At 58.5% G+C, this 16,748-nt stretch overlaps 1 protein-coding gene and 1 long non-coding RNA gene across 12 annotated transcripts; both read right to left on the bottom strand.

Moving 5' to 3' along the window:
• Positions 1 to 5,751: 5,751 nt before the first annotated feature.
• On the bottom strand, positions 5,752 to 6,953 carry LOC141408258 (uncharacterized). The gene is made up of 2 exons (XR_012421715.1): positions 6,838 to 6,953; positions 5,752 to 5,860 (listed from the first exon to the last, which is right to left on the bottom strand). It is a non-coding gene; the product is annotated as an uncharacterized lncRNA (long non-coding RNA).
• Positions 6,954 to 9,443: 2,490 nt separating this feature from the next.
• Positions 9,444 to 14,911, bottom strand: NEU4 (neuraminidase 4). Of its 11 annotated transcripts, none has more exons than XM_065526432.2 (6): positions 14,846 to 14,911; positions 14,243 to 14,412; positions 13,140 to 13,212; positions 12,022 to 12,228; positions 11,589 to 11,844; positions 9,444 to 10,790 (listed from the first exon to the last, which is right to left on the bottom strand). In XM_065526432.2, exons 4-6 carry the CDS (start codon positions 12,220 to 12,222, stop codon positions 9,793 to 9,795), a joined length of 1,455 nt encoding a protein of 484 aa, XP_065382504.1. In that variant the 5' UTR covers positions 12,223 to 12,228; positions 13,140 to 13,212; positions 14,243 to 14,412; positions 14,846 to 14,911; the 3' UTR covers positions 9,444 to 9,792. The 11 variants fall into 11 exon arrangements, with proteins under 11 accessions (XP_065382504.1, XP_065382503.1, XP_065382506.1 ...); XM_065526431.2 differs by having other exon boundaries at positions 12,022 to 12,225; XM_065526434.2 differs by lacking the exon at positions 13,140 to 13,212.
• Between the last annotated feature and the right edge of the window lie 1,837 nt (positions 14,912 to 16,748).

Here is a 16,748-nt window from a genome sequence, read left to right as displayed (position 1 = left end):
CCACTTTTTATGTTTACCATTGCTCTTCATTTGGCCTTCCATCTGGAATCATTTTTCTTCTACTTGGGGAACCCCCTTTCATACCTCTGTTAGTGTGAATCTGTTGATGACAAAATCACTTTTTTGTGTATTTGAAAGTGTCATTATTTTACCTTTATTCATGAAAGACATTTTTGCTAGGTATAGAATTCTAAGTTGGCAGTTATTTCCGTTCTGCACTTTTTGACGACTGGTATCCACTGTCTTTCAGTCTCCATTGTTTCTTTTGAGAAGTCAACTTTCCATCTAAATGTGGCCCCTTTCAAAGTAGGGCTTGCCTTTCAGGGTAATCCATTTCTCTGGCCAACTTTGAAATTTCTCATCTTTGGTTTCAGTGGTTTTTACTATGATGTGCTCAGGTGTGGTTTTCTTTGGGTTTATTCTGCTTGGAGTTCATAGGCAACCACAGGCATCCCAGTGTTAAAACTCTACAGACCCAGACTAGAGCCACCACCCTCAGCTCTACGCAGAAAAGGCTGTGCAGTCCCAGTACGACCACACAAACTGTCTCTCTGTGAAAGTAGCTTAGGGAGAACTAAGGTACTGTCAAAGCTGCCTGGGCTTCATTCACTCCTTAATTTGACAATTAATTCCACACACATTAATGGAGTTTTTCTCATATTCCAGACACTAAGCGAGGTGCTGGGTGTGTAGGAGAAACAGGAAGATGACAAAGACTTGGTTCCCATACTCAAAGAGCTCACAGCCTGGTAAGCAGAAAGGTGGTCCTGCATTTTACTCTGGACCACCAACCTAGATGAGGGAAAAGGCTCTGAGGAATTCCATGGTAATTCTGCTTGGAAGTGGAGTCTGAACCCAGGACTCCTGCCTCCAGGGTTCATGTCCACCCTGTTTCATTAATGCCAGTTGGAGGGCACAGTTTATCCTGGTCACCCTGGAAGAAACCCCCCAGCCAATTTCCTATTCCCTTCCCCATGGGACCTGCCTGTGTAGACAGTCCTCCCTCCTTCCCCATCATCCAAACCATTCTTGATAAGTAGCTCAGATTTTGAAGATAAATGACGATAGCAGCCCCACCTCATTCCACATTATTTACAATTTTGTTCTTGATGCCTTCCAGAGACCTCTCCCAACCCACGGCTCAGTTTTGTTTGTATGTTTGTTTGTTTGTTGTTGTTGTTGTTGTTTTGAGATGGAGTTTCACTCTGTCACCCAGGCTGGAGTGCAGTGGCACAATCTTGGCTCACTGCAACCTCCACCTCCCAAGTTCAAGCGATTCTCCTGCCTCAGCCTCCCAAGTAGCTGGGATTACAGGAACCCGCCACCATGCCCAGCTAATCTTTGTGTTTTTAGTAGAGTCGGGGTTTCACCATGTTGGCCAGGCTGGTCTCAAACTCCCAACTGCAAGTGATCCACTTTCCTCGGCCTCCCAAAGTGCTGGGGTTCCAGGCATGAGCCGCTGCACTCTGTCTCTGTTTTGTTTTGTTTTGCAGATGCCATCTATTAAGGACACCCACCTCAAATATGGTAGTGGAGAGTTTCTATTGCATGGAGCCTAATAGAATCATGTTTTCTGGCAAGGAAAAGGGAAATTAGCAAGCATGGAATGGGAGGTTTGGATGCTGTCTTTTGGCCAAGAAGCTCACTCTCACCTGCTCTACAACCAAGACTGTGAAATGCCCTGGTGTGCCCATCACACTGGAAAAAAAGCAAAAAGGCAGATGATGTGAAGCCCCAGCAAGTATGCAGGGAAATAAGCCTTCCCACGCACGACTGATGGGACAGGGATGGCCATTTCCTCTGAGAAAGAATTCTCTATTAAAATAAAAATGATAGAGATGTTCTGCTCAGTCACCCCACATCTGGGAATCTATCGTACAGAAATCAGAATTCCAGTTTGTAAGAACCTATGTTCAAGAATATTTGCTGCAACTATTTTTGTAGTGGTAGGGGGAAAAAAACTAGAAACAATCTGAATGTCCCTCGATAAGGAAATGTGGGATAAATTTCAGCACATCTATACTCTAGAATTCACCATGCAAGTTTGTTGCTAATGATTTATTGTGATAAAATACACCATCTTAATCATTTTTAAGTGGGCGATTCAATGGCGTTCAACTAATTGCCAGTGTTGTGCAGCGATCACCGCCATCCATCTCCAGAACTTTCCATCTTTAAAAACTAAAGTTCTGCCCTCGTTAAATGCTAGCTCCCACTCCGCCTTCCCCAGCTCCTGGCAGCCACCATTCTACTTTCTGTCTCAAGAATTTGACTCCCCCAGGTACCTCATATGAGTGGAATCACATGATATCTGGCCTTTTGTGACTGGCTTATTTCACTCAGCATAACATCCTCGGGGTCCATCCATGTCATAATAACTGTCGGAATCCCCTTCTTTCCTAGGACGGAATAATATTCCCTTGTATGGATGGACCACGTTTTGTTCACTTATCCATTGATGGACACTTCAGCTGCTTCCCCATTTTAGCTATCATGAATAACACTGCTGTGAACCTGGGTGCACACGTATCTCTGAGACTCTGCCTTCAGTTCTGCAGGGTAACTGCTGGCTCATACAATAATTCCATCTCTAAGTTTCTGAGAAGTGATATGGCTACTGTTTTCCACAGTGGCTGCACCATTTCACACTCCCACCAGCAGCTCTCATGCAATTATTAAGAAGAATGAGGGCCGGGCGCGGTGGCTCACGCCTGTAATCCCAGCACTTTGGGAGGCCGAGGCGGATGGATCACAAGATCAGGAGTTCAAGACCAGGCTGACCAACATGGTGAAACCCCCATCTCTACTAAAAATACAAAAAATTAGCCAGGCATAGTGGTGCATGCCTGTAATCCCAGCTACTCAGGAGGCTGAGGCAGGAGAATCGCTTGAACCTGAGAGGCGGAGATTGCAGTGAACAGAGGTCGCGCCACTATACTCCAGCGTGGGCAACAGAGTGAGACTTCGTCTCAAAAAAAAAAAAAAAGGAAAATGAGGCCGGGCCCAGTGGCTCACACCTGTAATCCCAGCACTTTGGGAGGCTGAGGTGGGTGGATCACCTGAGGTCAGGAATTCGAGACCAGCCTGGCCAACACGGTGAAATTCCGTCTCTACTAAAAATACAAAAATTAGGCCGGGTGCGGTGGCTCAAGCCTGTAATCCCAGCACTTTGGGAGGCCGAGACAGGTGGATCACGAGGTCAGGAGATCGAGACCATACTGGCTAACACAGTGAAACCCCGTCTCTACTAAAAAATACAAAAAACTAGCCGGGTGAGGTGGCGGGCGCCTGTAGTCCCAGCTACTCGGGAGGCTGAGGCAGGAGAATGGCGTGAACCTGGGAGGCGGAGCTTGCAGTGAGCTGAGATCCGGCCACTGCACTCCAGCCTGGGTGACACAGCGAGACTCCGTCTCAAAAAAAAAAAAAAAAAAAAAAAAAATTAGCCGGGCATAGTGGCAGACGCCTATAATCCCAGCTACTCAGGAGGCTGCGGCAGGAGAATCACCTGAGCCTGGGAAGCAGAGGTTGCAGTGAGCAGATATCACACCACTGCACTCCAGCCTGGGCGACAGAGAGAGACTCTATCAAAAAAAAAGAAGAAGAGAAGAAGGAGAAGAAGGAGGAGAAGAAGGAGGAGGAGGAGGAGGAGGAGGAGGAGGAGGAGGAGGAGGAGGAGGAGGAGGAGGAGGAGGAGGAGAAGAAGAAGAAGAAGAGGAAGAAGAAGAAGAAGAAGAAGAAGAAGAAGAAGAAGAAGAAGAAGAAGAAGAAGAAGAAGAAGAAGAAGAAGAAGAAGAAGAAGAAGAAGAAGAAGAAGAAGAAAGGATTCAAGTACTGAAAGATGTTGATGTCATTGGTCAAGCTCCCAGGGTGGGGGTTTGCAGGTGGGAAGTTGACTGGGACGCCTTGGGAACCCAAAGAAGCAGGAAAAGCTGAGCACGAAGGGTCAGGCATGAGCCTCCGGAGACAACACTGGGGGCCGAAGCCTCGGGCTGAAGGGGCAGGGCCTGGTCCCTGCATGGCTGTGCAGTGATTGCAGCTGACGATCTCACTTTGGGAGAAATGGGAGATAGATACACACACGTTCACATTTACATTTCATTTGTGTGCATTTGGGGAAAGCTGTGGAATGAATGGGATGGAATGACACCTGAGCAGGTAAAGCAAGTGCTTGGGGCCATCACAACTCTTTTAATCACACGAAGTGGAAAACGCTTAAGAGAATGGCTGTGGAAGCCACGCAGGTGGGCTGCGAGATTGTTTCTACCACCTGAGCACCGTGAACAACAGAGGACTTGCTGGGCCGTGATCGCCACATCTGGAAAACACAAACGTTCTCCACCCCGCCGGGCGTTATTTCATCCTAAATGGAACCACGCGCTTGAAGCACGTGGCGCGTAGGAGCCTTCTGCGCATGCGCAAAAGCTTCCTCGTCCCTCTGCGCGCAGGGCGGGAGCAGAAAGTCAAACCCAGAGAACGTCGTGGAGAAGAACAGAAAGGGAGACACAGGGAGACAGAGACACAGAGAGAGACTCAGAGACACAGAAAGAGGCAGAGACACAGAGAGACAAAGACACAGAGAGACAGAGACACAGAGAGAACAGAGCGTCAGAGACACAAAGAGACAGAGACAGACTCAGAGACACAGAGAGAGACAGAAACACAGAGAGACAGAGACACAGAGTCAGAGACACAAAGAGAGACACAGAGGGAGAGTCATGGAAAGAAACAGACACAAACACAGAGATAGTCAGAGACAGAGAGACAGAGAGAGACACAAACACAAAGAGAAACAGAGACAGAGAGACAAGGGCAGAGAAAGGATGGGGGAGGGAGAGAGGGAGCAAGAGAGTAACTCCCAGCTGATTACACACAGCAAAGAGAGAATTAGTGAATAGGGAAAAAAAAAAAAAGCCGAGAAAAACCAACCAGAATGCGGCACAGACACCAACGAGGAGGAGAGTGCACAGCAGAGGGCCACACGGACGGTGAGAGGTCCAACGCCCGCGTCCTGGAGCCCAGAAGGTGGGAGCAGGGCGGGACCCTGGTGGCCCGACAACTGTTTCCCGAGGCTGCAAATCACACAGATCTGGAGCTTGAAATGACACAAATGCATCCCCAGCAGTTCGAGAGGCTGGAGCTCTGACATGGCCTCCCCGGGCTAACATCAAGGCATCCGCAGGGCTGTTTCCTCTGCAGGCTGTGGGGGCTTCACTTCCTACCTTTCCCAGCTTCCAGTGGCTACCAGCTACTCAGCTGTGGCCCCTCCTCCATCTTCAAACCCAGCTGCAAGGCGTCTTCCCTCCTCTCCCACCCTCTGTCCCCTCCCATAGGGACCCTGGTGAGACCCTGGACCCACCCAGATGACCAGGATGATTTCTCACCTCAAGACCCTCAGCTGGCCCCCTCTGCGCAGCCCTTCGCAGTGACGCCATGGTGCAGGCCCCCGGAGTGAGGACGCAGACAGCTTCCAAGCGCTTGTTTGGCCTATCAGACGTCAAGGATGTTTAACGTCTTCTTGGAGGTCCTTGCCAGCCCCATAAGCCAGGACAAGAGGTAAAAGGATGAGGGTTAGGAAGGAACCACAAAGACATCCTACCTCCACGACAGAGCCCTGACCTCGGCCCTGGCACTGTGTTCCCAGCCACGTTCCTGAGCCACTGCCCGGCCCGGCCTGGGGACAGCAGCAGGCGTTGCCCCTAAGGCTCAGGGTGTCCCCCTCACCCTGCTGTGAAGGAACACCAGAGGCTGGGCGATTCTTAAAGAAAAGAAGTTTAATCGGCTCCCGGTTCTGCAGACTCTACAGGAAGTGTGGTGCTGGCATCTGCTTGGCTTCCGGGGAGGCCCCAGGAAACCCACAATCCTGGTGGAAGAGAAGGGGGAGCAGGCGCGTCACATGGTGAAAGCAGGAGCAAGGCGGGGAGGTGCCGCACACCTTTAAACAGCCAGGTCACGGGGGAGCTCGCTGTCATGAGGACAGCACCGAGGCAAAGGCAGTAAACCCCTCGTGAGAATTTGCCCCATAATCCAGTCACCTCCCACCAGGCCCACCTCCAACACTGGGAATTACATACAGTTCCACATAAGATTTGGGAGGGGACACAGATCCAAACCATATAGGGGTGGAAGGAAGGAAAAGAGGCGGCTGGGAGAGCAGCCGTCAGGAGTGCGGAGGTGGGGCAGGAGCTCAGGAGCTGGTCGGGTGCCAGGGGAGCTGCTTGCAGTGGGAGGAATCTAGGGGGTGGTCTCTCTGGAGGGGGCTGGTCTCTCTGGAGGCACAGGTCTCCCAGGATGCCAGAGGAAATCCTAGTGCAGTAGGAGGAAAGTGCACAGCGACCCCCCACCAGCAGACCCCAGATGTCCTGAGCCCTTGGCAGGTCCCGCTCCAGTTGGGGCAGGGGCAGGAGGGCAGGAGGAAGGGCTCAACCTGCCCTGAGCCAGGCAGCCTCCCCACACACCCTCTCCCAGCCTGGGGGATCACACCTGGCAGAGCCTTCCCCGGTTCTGAGCAGTTGCCCAGACCTGGAGGAGCCAGTGCCTTCTCAGGTGGGACCAGGGCTCCGAGGCCCTGGCTCCTTCAGGACCCAACCCCAGCTCGGAGGGTGCCCCAGCCGCAGACAGCCCAGGACGTTGAGAGGCTCTGCCACAGCGACTGGAGCTCCTGGGGACCTCCAGCCCAAGTCGGTCTGACACGAGGTCGAGGCTGCACACAGCCAGGCAGTGACGGCCAGGAACCCCCAGGGTCTGAGGCCCACGTGGACAGACGGACGGACGGACGGACAGAGGGCAAAGGCGGGAAGGTGTGCTGCTTCCTAGGCTGCCGCAAAAAATCTCACTGACCGACGGCTGAAGCGATGGAAATGTGTCCTCTCGCGGCTCTGGAGGCCGAGTCTGAAGCCAAGGGTGACAGGCCCGCACCCTCTCTGAAGCCTCCAGCGCAGGGTCCTTCAGCCTCTTCCAGCTCTGAGCAGCCCCTGTGGTTGGTGGTGGCGTCACTGCAGCCTCTGCCTCCACCTTCACACGGCTTCTCCCTGCGTCTATGGTTCACAAGGACAGTCATCACTGGGCTAAACCCACTGCAATCCAGTATGACCTCCTCTTACTCCATCATGTCTGCAAAGGCCCTCCTTCCAATAAGGCAGCAGGCTGAGCTTCCAGAGGGACACGAATTTGGGGATGCCGCTCACCCCAGCATAGAAGCAAATGAAGAAGAATGGGCCGTGCAGAGCCCCACTGGGCTCCACAGCTTCCAGAACCAGAGGCCTGTGGCTCCTTTGGTTCAGATCTGAAGGCAGAAGAGTGGACTGTGATGACCCTACTAGCCACAAGCCGGGGCACACGCGTGACACGATGCACCCAGCACGTGATCTACACGGGCCACAAGCCAGGGCACACGCGTGACACGATGCACCCAGCATGTGATCTACATGGGCCACTAGCCAGGACACACGCATGAGAGGATGCACCCAGCATGTGACCTACACACACGTCACAAGCCAGTACACATACAGGCATGACACAATGCACCCCGTACATGACCTACACACGTGCCACAAGCCAGGACACATGTGACACAATGCACGCAGCACGTGATCTACATGTGCACCACGAGCCAGGACACACACATGACAGAATGCACCCAGCACACGACCTACACACACGCCACAAGCCAGGACACACGCATGACAGGATGCACCCAGCCACACCACCTACACACACGCCACAAGCCAGGACACATGCATAACAGGATGCACCCAACACGTGATCTACACGTGCGCCCTAGATTCCCATGTTGAAATATTAACCCCAAGGTGATAAGGTCAGGAGGTGGGGCCTCCTGGGAGGGTGGAGCCCTCATGAATGGGATAGTGTCCCATACAGGAGACCCAGGAGAGACCTCCCTCCCGCCGTGTGTGACACAGCCAGAGGCCGCCATCCATGAGCCAGAAACAGGGCCCTTACCAGACACGGAATCTGCTCTCATGATCGCAGACTTTGACCTTGGACTTTGAGCCTCCAGAACCATAAGAAATACATTTCTGTTGTCTCCAAGCCCCCTGGTCTATATATTTCATTTTAGCAGCCCCAAGGCACTAAGACACAGACCCCCTAAAACCAGCACTGCCAGGGCCTGGGCAAGGGGCCCCTCCTATGACAGGCTGAGGCTGCCTGAGGTGGGGAGGGGCCCGGGGTGATTGTGGGAACTCAGGGCTCTCAGGGGCCCCGGATCCAGGCCCCCAGCCTGCCCCTGCCTGGAACCCAGTGGTAGCCCCTCTCAGGCAGGAGCCCTCCCAGCAGAGTAGTTGCTGGGGAAAAGGGGGCCGCAAGGGGAGGTCATCTCTGCTCCCCTGGGGCCCTTCGGCGACTCAGAGACCACCCGGATGCCCCTCACTGCTGGGGGCTGGCCGTGGGTCCCCGCCCTTGGGAATGGTCACCGAAGCCAGCCCAAAGGGTGACCAGACCCAGAGACACGCAAAGAAGCCCATCACACACAATTCAGGGCCAGGAAGAAGGTGGCACACGTGTGCACCCCCGGCCGGGCCGTCGTCCACGGGTGTGGCAGCAGGCTGGACAGGAGCACTTGAAGCCAGAAGGAAGGGCCCGTGGAGAGAGGGGCCCAGGGCTCACTTCTATTTTTTCTTTATATTTTCTTTATAGCTTTCTACATTTTCCAGATTTTCTTTTTTTCTTTCTTTCTTTCTTTTTTTTTTTTTTTTGAGTCTCACTCTGTCGCCCAGGCTGGAGTGCAGTGGCACAATCTTGGCTCACTGCAACCTCCGCCTCCTAGGTTAAAGTGATTCTCCTGCCTCAGCCTCCCAAGTAGCTGAGATTACAGGTGCCCACCACGATGCCCAGCTAATTTTTGTATTTTTAGTAGAGACGAGATTTCACCACGTTGGCCAAGCTGGTCTCGAATTCCTGACCTCAGGTGATCCACCTGCCTCGACCTCCCAAAGTGCTGGGATTATAGGCGTGAGCCACTGTGCCCGGCTCATTTTCCAGATTTTCTACAGTAAGCACATATTGCTTTTGTCATCAGAAATTAAGACTTTAAAAGGAGAATAAATAAAAAGGAACTTCCCTGGGGAAACAGCCCCAGTGGAGCCCAAGCCCTCTGCAGGGTGGGGTCAGGGGAGCGGGACACACGGCTGGTCCTGGAAGGTGACCCCCTCCTGGTGTCCAGCTCTGCGGGGAGAGGCCCTACCTCCTACTCCTCTGGTAGGAAGTTCAGAGAGTGCGGCAGACCACTTGCAAATCACCGCACAGGAGGCCAAGGGTGGAAGGCGCTTCCTCCCTCCTGCCCTCCCTCTGCTGGCCCCAGGATGTTTAGAAGCAGAGCTTTGCCAAGGCAATGAGATTTTGGGATGGGGGTCAGAGAAGCGGGTTAGAGCAGAGCTCCCTTCCCCAGGGCTGGAACCTGAAAAGGAAAGAAACGTCTACCCCGACACAAGCACGATTCCTTTATTTCGAGCCAGAAAGCAGCCAGCAAGCAAGTGCTGCCACCCACAACACCCTGGGCTACCTGCAGTCCTGTGCCTGACCCTGCAGCCTCGGGAGGGAGCTGTGGGGGGTCGCCCAGGGCCCACTTCCTGCCCCTACCCTGCCCTGCTCACTCCCAGCCGCTGTTCCCCTTCTCGAAGAGCAACCCCTGCTTGAGAACTCTGAGGAGAAACTTGCTTCTAATCCACAGGATTCTGCACTAAGAGCCCCCCCACATCCATCCTGGGGCACCCCAGCATATTCCACCCCTCTGCCCCGGGCACCCAAGGGGCATGGGCACGGCCAGAAGGCCTGTCAGGAGGGCCAGCAGCACCCCCGAGGCTTGTCCCCAAGGTTGGGCGGCTCGGGGCTGGTGGGCACGTTCTCCAGGACCTCACGTAGGGAGAATGTGCAAAAGGAAATCTCATCATAGGAGGTCCTGGCCCCACTCTCGTACAGGCAGGCAAAAACCAGGCCCCCCTCAGGGGCCGGCCCGACAGACGCCAGGTCGGAGTAGCCGCTGGGGCCCTCGTAGATCACCCAGGGCTCTGTCCAGCTGTGCGGGTCCAGCGGGGCCTGGCTCAGCCGGATACCCATGTGCAGCCGAGCCCTGCGCCCCACTGGGTGGGAGTACAGCAGCCACGTGGGGCTCTGGGGTGGGGCAGCAAAGGGCATGGGGAGCGCTAGGGTCCAGGACCCCACATCCCCACTGACCCCAGGCCTGGGGCCAGGCTGCCTGGGGCCATCCCCCTGAGGCTGCAGATGGCTGCAGGGCCCACCAGGCACCTGGGCTCCATGGGGGTCTCCGGCAGCCTCCTCTGGGGGTTCATGGACTCCAGGACCAAGGCGTGGAGGGTGAAGGGGACTCCCGGGGCCCACTGACCAACCATCATCCCGTGGCCTGCTGGGGGCGGGGGCTGGGAAGCCCACGATGCTGCCCTGGCAGCCCCAGGCGGTCTCGGGCAGGGAAGCCACACGCTCTGCGGGCAGGAAGGAGGTGCCCTCGTCAGTGCTGAGTGCCTGCACGCGGCTGCCCAGGGTGCTCCGGGCATTGCAGTAGAGGAAGCTGCCGGCCTGTCCACCATCCACTGCCGCCAGCTGGCACTCGCCCGAGCGCAGGTTGGGCACGAGGCCTCCACAGCGCCAGGTGCGGCCGTGGTCATCGCTGTAGAAGGCGAAGGAGTGGGGGCTGGTCCGGCAGATCTTGCCAAAACACTCTCGGCGGTCCACGCGGTAGGTGTAGGCGGGCACCAGCAGGCGGCCTGAGGGCAGCTGCACGCCGTGGCCGGGACCCACGGCGAACGTGGCCCAGTCTGTGGGGAGGAGGGCGGAGGTGGGAGGGGCTGCTGAGTCCCCGAGGTTGGGGGGGGCGGATGGAGGAAGGCACAGGGGTCGGGGAAGGCACAGGGGTCGGGGAAGGAGGGGCTGGTGCCTCGGGTTAGGACCGTCACACTCTGACCACCCTTCCACACAACTCATTGCAGCCGCCCTGAGTCCTCCCAGGCTGACAAGCCTCTCCCAGCCCTTAGCAGCCGCGCCCAGGTGGACAGCACCCAGGGAGGCTGGCGAGCACTGCCCATACAGATACAGCGGAGGGCGGGCAGGGGGAGTGAGGCCCTGCGGTGGGGTCCTGGGGTCCGCCATGTATCTGCTCCACTCCCTGCTGTGGCTCCCACAGGCCAGGGTCAGGTGGCCACAGAGGACGGGGTGGAGGGAAAGCTGTGGCGAGGCCTGGCCAGGCCCTAGGCGGGGTGAGAAGGGAGTAAAGATTAAGAGGAAGGGGTGGGGCAGGGTGGCTGTTGGTTTGGGAGCTGAGAGACACCTCAGCATTCAGCCTTCTCCTCTGCAGATAAAGGGATGACCTGGGGGGATGAGAGTCTGATCAGCCATAGAGGGCCTGCTCCTGCCCACCGGATGGACTGGGTGGCGACCAGTACCCATTTGCCTGGGACGGGAGGCCCAGGACAGTCCTGGGGAGAGGGCTGGTTGGTTCCCTTATGGCTGGAGGCAGGGGCGGTGGTGGGGCAGAATGGACTTTTCCAGCTGGAATCTCCCTTCCATGTGGACCGTGGCCAATCCGAGGGACCCAGACTGGCACCCTGCCCGCCTACCCTGCACGGCACCACCAATGGCCTCCTCGGTGAGGTCCCGGGCGCTGCCCCACGAGAGGCCGGCGTCACGGCTGGCCACGTAGCAGAGGCGTGCGGCGTTCCTTCCCGTGGCGATCTGCACGGCCTCGGGCGTGTGGCCCAGCACCGCGATGAAGAAGAGGAAGACGGTGCCTGTGCCAGTGTCGTGCACGGGGCAGGGGTTCATGGACCGGTGCTCTGCCAGGGCTGCTGTCCCCAGCACCTGCAGGGCGCCCCACTGCCCAGAGGAGGAAGTGCCACTGACTAGGATGTCCAGGGACCTGGGCACAGCCCCCCGTGGGGCACCCGAGACAGCTGAGCCTGGTTTGCTCATCTCTATCTCGGGCACCCGCCTGCCACCGCCACCCCCGCCCCTGTCCCTGGGTGTGCAGCCCCAGTGGGCCCGGCCACTCACCCGCACGGAGCCCCCGGCCCGCGTGCCCCTCCTCAGCACCAGGCGGTGGGCATGGGAGTCGTCGGGGCTGAGCCGCTGCTCCACAAAGGCCAGCAGGGTGGGCCCAGGGGGCACAGGGAGCAGCGAGGGCACGCGGTAGGTCAGGCCGGTCCTCTCCCGCTCAAAGAGCACTGTCCGTGAAGGGGTATGAGGGGCCCCCATGCTCTGCTGGTCAGTACAGGGCCACAGGTCAGCAAGGCAGGCCCAGGGAGTCCCACACTCGCTCCTCCTCTGGATTGGGGAAGGGGCTCAGGAGGTGCAGACAGCTCCTGCCCACACCTAGGGCTCTTCCTGTACCCACCTTGGGGTCAGGCCTGTTTCTGACTCCCTCACCCCAGATCTGGAGCAGCCCCTCCCCAGTCCACCCTCACAACCCCTGTACCCCAAATGTCTATGGAATCAGACCTTCCCCTCTCAACACGGCTCTGGGAGTTGACCCTCGGCCAGGCTAGTTGGTGCGGAGGTGCAGGGGAGGCTGGCCGGAGAGCCCCGGGACCCTGCCAGCCATGTGCCCAGGACACAGGGTCATCCCGGAATTCACCCAGCAGGAGGTCATGTGGACAATCAGGACCCAAAACCTCAAGCAAGGAGAGGCTCAGTGTCCCCAGAATAGAGGCCACAGCAAACAGAGACACAAAGAGGTGAGCTCACAGGGACTGCTGGGAGCCATGGGGACAGGGGACCCACTCCCACTTCCTGAACGTCATCGGGTCACCCATAGCCAGGGATCCTGCAGGGGACAGGTGCTCGGCGGTCAGACCCCTGCCTGCAGGGCAGCTGGCCCCATAGTGCCCCCACCCCACTGCCTGGTGCTTTGCACCTGCAGGCCCTGACCTGAGAAGCACCCACAGGAATCAGAAGCCCCAAAGCTGAGTGGGGCTCCCAGACAACACCCACCAGGGCAGGGGCCGGGTGAGCGGGCATTTGGGGCACATATGGGGTCTGCTTGCTGCAGGCGGGACCTGCCTGGGGGTCTCTCTGTCTGACCGCACAAATCCAGGCCGGGCCGTGCGTGAGCACGCACAGCCCGGCACGGGGAGGTGGCGCAGCTGCAGACAGGTGGGAACGCTGGTACCCACCGTGCAGGACTCGGAGCGGTCAGAGCCACGGCCAGTCACCCAGGCTGGGCACACGGGGCACCTGGATGGGAGGCTAAGGGGAGGAGGGAGGAGGGAGATGGCTGGATGCTGAGCACCGCACCTGGCCAGGGCACAACGCCTGCCTACAACGGGGACCCACGCACACTCACGAGTCAGGTGGGACCGATGGAGACCCAGGTAAAGGCGCAACACTCGTGCAAAACCCGGGCAGGCCTTGCCCCTACACCTGAGGCCCGAACAGACAGCTCCACCTCCAGCCACCTCTGCCCTGGGCCGCCGGTTCCTGAAAGGCTCTTGGCTAGGACAGCTGGCCGGCCCCTTCCTGCTGCTCCCCCACCACCAGTGTGCGGCTTCTGAGAGCAGCTTCCTGTCCCCAAGAAGCCCCTGGCTCTGCTCTCAAAGGGCAATTGTGCCCAAGCGGGAAGCAGGTGCAGACGCCACGTGTCCCTCTGGGCTGAGCAGGCACAAGCAAGACATTCTCTCGGCACTTGGCTCCCTCCCCAAGGCCCGGGCCACAGGAGCCGGCGTCAGCACCCCCTGCAGACATGAGGCCCAGGCCCGCTCCTGGGGACAGAGAGGGAGGGAAGGAGGCTCCAGAAACCAGCTGGTCACTCCCCTCGTTGCACAGAGGGGAAACTGAGGCCCACAGAGAGGACAAGGCTGCCACACACTTGGCTTGGGGTATCCTTGCCACAGCCAGGCCCTGAGTTCCACAGAGCCTCTGTGTCCTCAGCAGGCCCCTCCGTCTCAGAGGCCAGCCCTGCTCAGTGCGGCCAGTTCAGCATGTTTCAGAGGTTTGGCTTGACTGGGACGGCTGTGTCCTGGACATTAACCAGTGCCCCCGCCCTCCCTGACAGGGCCCTTCTCAGGGCTGTGGAGTCACAGAAGGGAAAACCAAGGCCTAGGGGAGATGGGACCTCCAGGAGAACCTGGCCTTCTGGCCCCTGGACCCCTGGACCGGTTGTAGGGTTCACTCTGGCTTGGCAGGGGGCCATCACAGACCCCCCACCCCCACCCCTCGCAGCCCATCCTGTGTGGGCCCCCCTAGAGCCCTGAGGTCAGCCCAGGCCCTCCGCACACACCCTCTGGAGTCAGCACTTCTTGTCCTGGGACCCGTCAGGTGTAGGAACACCTTGGCGAGGGGCAGTCACATGCGCCCACGTAAAGTGCAGAGGCCAAAGCTTTGCGCAGGATCCCGGCGGGGGCCCTCGGCGGCTCTGACCCTCAGCCTGCGCTGTGAACGTCCTGTGCCCTGGCCAGGGTGAAGACTCCAGCCACAGACCCTTCACCTGGCAGAGCATCCCCGACCAGCCCATCTGCAGAACGACCCTGTGGGCTGGCGCCGGCCCCCTGCATTGGGCCTCTCACAATCCGTCTGCCTCCATCCCATGCCCTGAATCTGCCCCCAGGAACCCTCAGTGTCACACCCACCCTGTGGGCCAGGAAACTGTCCCATTGGGAGACGCGTGTGGGACCTCTTGTTGGAGGGGCCCTCGGAATCCATGCAGCCCGCCCCTTGTTTGAGAGCTGAGGAGCCACCCTGGGGTTGGCAAGCGGTGGGACTCATCCAGCACCCCCAGACAGAGGAGCCGGCCAGCGGGACAGATCCCTCAGGAGCGGGTCCTGGCCCCGAGCACCAGGGTAGAGGGGTGAGGGCACTGGGGGTGCCAAGGGCAGGGACTCACCGGCCACCTCGGGAAGGCTGCAGAGCTCATCATGGGTGGCTGCCTCGCCTGACCCAGAGCAGAGACAAGGGCCCACTGTGCGGGCAGCAGGCCAGGGAGCTGGCCACGTCCCAGGGCTACGTCAGGACCCTGGACACTCCCACGGTGGCACAGCTCCACTGAAGCCCAGAGCGGGGCCAGGGGTGCAGATGGGCACCCACGAGCCACACAGATGCCTGGGGCCAGCACAGGCTCCCCTCTGCAGGTCGACACGCTCAACACTGGGGTGCTGAGGACACAGGGATGTGCCCTCCAACAAGGGCTGTGGTGAGGCCACAGTGGACCTCCCAGGGAGACACAGGGGTCTGCTGCTCAAGAGATGCAGCCCTGGCAGGAGGGCTCCGTGAGTGCACACTCTCTTCCGGGCTTCCTGGGTGTGGGGCCTCCCCTGGCACAGCACAGCCCCTCACAGCACAGGACAGTGGCCCCTGGAGCCTTGCTGGGCTCCAGCTCCGTATCTGTGCTTCTGGTAGGCCAGCACCCCATCACCATGTCCTGTGCCTCTCAGGGCCCAGGGTGACCCCTCCCCAGCACAGCTGCCCCTGCAGGACTCCTGCCAGCCCCATTCATGCTGGCCTGACCCCGGCCTGCCATTTTGGAGGCAGCCTTGGTAACCGATGCTCAAATGACCACTGCCCAGGCCAGAATCTCAGAGGAGGCCACAGGTCCCCAGTGCGCTCTGATGGGGCAGCCTCTACGGGGGCTCCCTGGGCCCTGAACACCCTCCCTTCTCACTGTCCCTCCCTCCCCTGCGAGGGGCGTCCTCAACTGCTTCTGAAACCTGGGGGGCTGTGGTGGGAAACAGGGAGGTCATGTGGTTTCCAGGCTGAGATTATAAACCTGCTGCGTCCCTCCAGGTCTTGGAGCCTGAGGGGATTTACTGGGGGGAGCTGGGAGGGGGCCGGGGAGGATGTGGGAGAGAAGGAAGTGGGAGGAGTGGGCCCCAGCTCCTTCCGACTCATCTGCACGCCCCCCGTGGGCCACGTGACCCCCGTGGGCCGCTCACCAGTGCCCTGTGCACTCACAACCCCCAGAGGGGCGTACCGAGTCCAGGCAACTTGGCCGTTGTACACATCCTCCTGCTCACAGCCAAGAATACTGGGGCAGGTGGGTGGGAAGGGACAACCTCCCCACCTCTCAGAAGCCCCACCCCAGCCCAACCAGAACTGGGTGGCCCATCTCCCTTCTCCTGTGCCCCAAGTCTGGGCCTGGTGGAGTCTGACCAGGGCCATCCCCTAAGCACCCAGGCTCATAGGGAAACGGGGCCTCCAAGCCCCCACGTCACCTTGCAAAGCCCCCTCCTGGGCCACCCTGAGACAGAGGCTGGGTCTGGAGCAGGGCTGTCTGACCAGGGTGTGCCCACAGAGCTGGGATGGGGGGCAGGCCTCACTCCCTCTGCTTGAGGCTTTTCAAGCCCACTTTTTTCAATCTAGAGATTTCACAGAAAAGCCCGTGTTTTCAGCTTCTCCTGAAAAGCCAGATTTGCCCTCAGGTGCCACCTCCTTCCCCTGGGCATCTCTGCCTGGACAAGCCACCGTCTACCTGGGGTATATGCCAGCCACGGGTCCCACCACCCCCAACTGTCACCCCGTGGCCCATGGCTGCTCAGAGGTCCCTGGGCACATCTGAGGCTCTGTCCCTGTGGGATGAAAGCCACCGGGAGGAAGCTTTCCTTAACTGCCTTCGTGAGCTCTGGCAGCCGAGGGGCCACGTGACCCCAGCATCACACGGAAGGCTGGGACGTGCCCCCTCCCCAAAAGCAGTTTCGGCCACACTGTGTTCCCCCTTTCATGGCTGCACGATGTGGCGGCATTTTAACCGCCCCTTCTCAATGCACAACCCGGACAGGCTGTTCTCAACACTC

The sequence above is a fragment of the Macaca fascicularis genome, chromosome 12 (genome assembly GCF_037993035.2).
Source record: "Macaca fascicularis isolate 582-1 chromosome 12, T2T-MFA8v1.1".
NCBI classification, from domain to species: Eukaryota; Metazoa; Chordata; class Mammalia; order Primates; family Cercopithecidae; genus Macaca; species Macaca fascicularis.
This window is presented reverse-complemented; position numbering and strand designations above follow the sequence as displayed.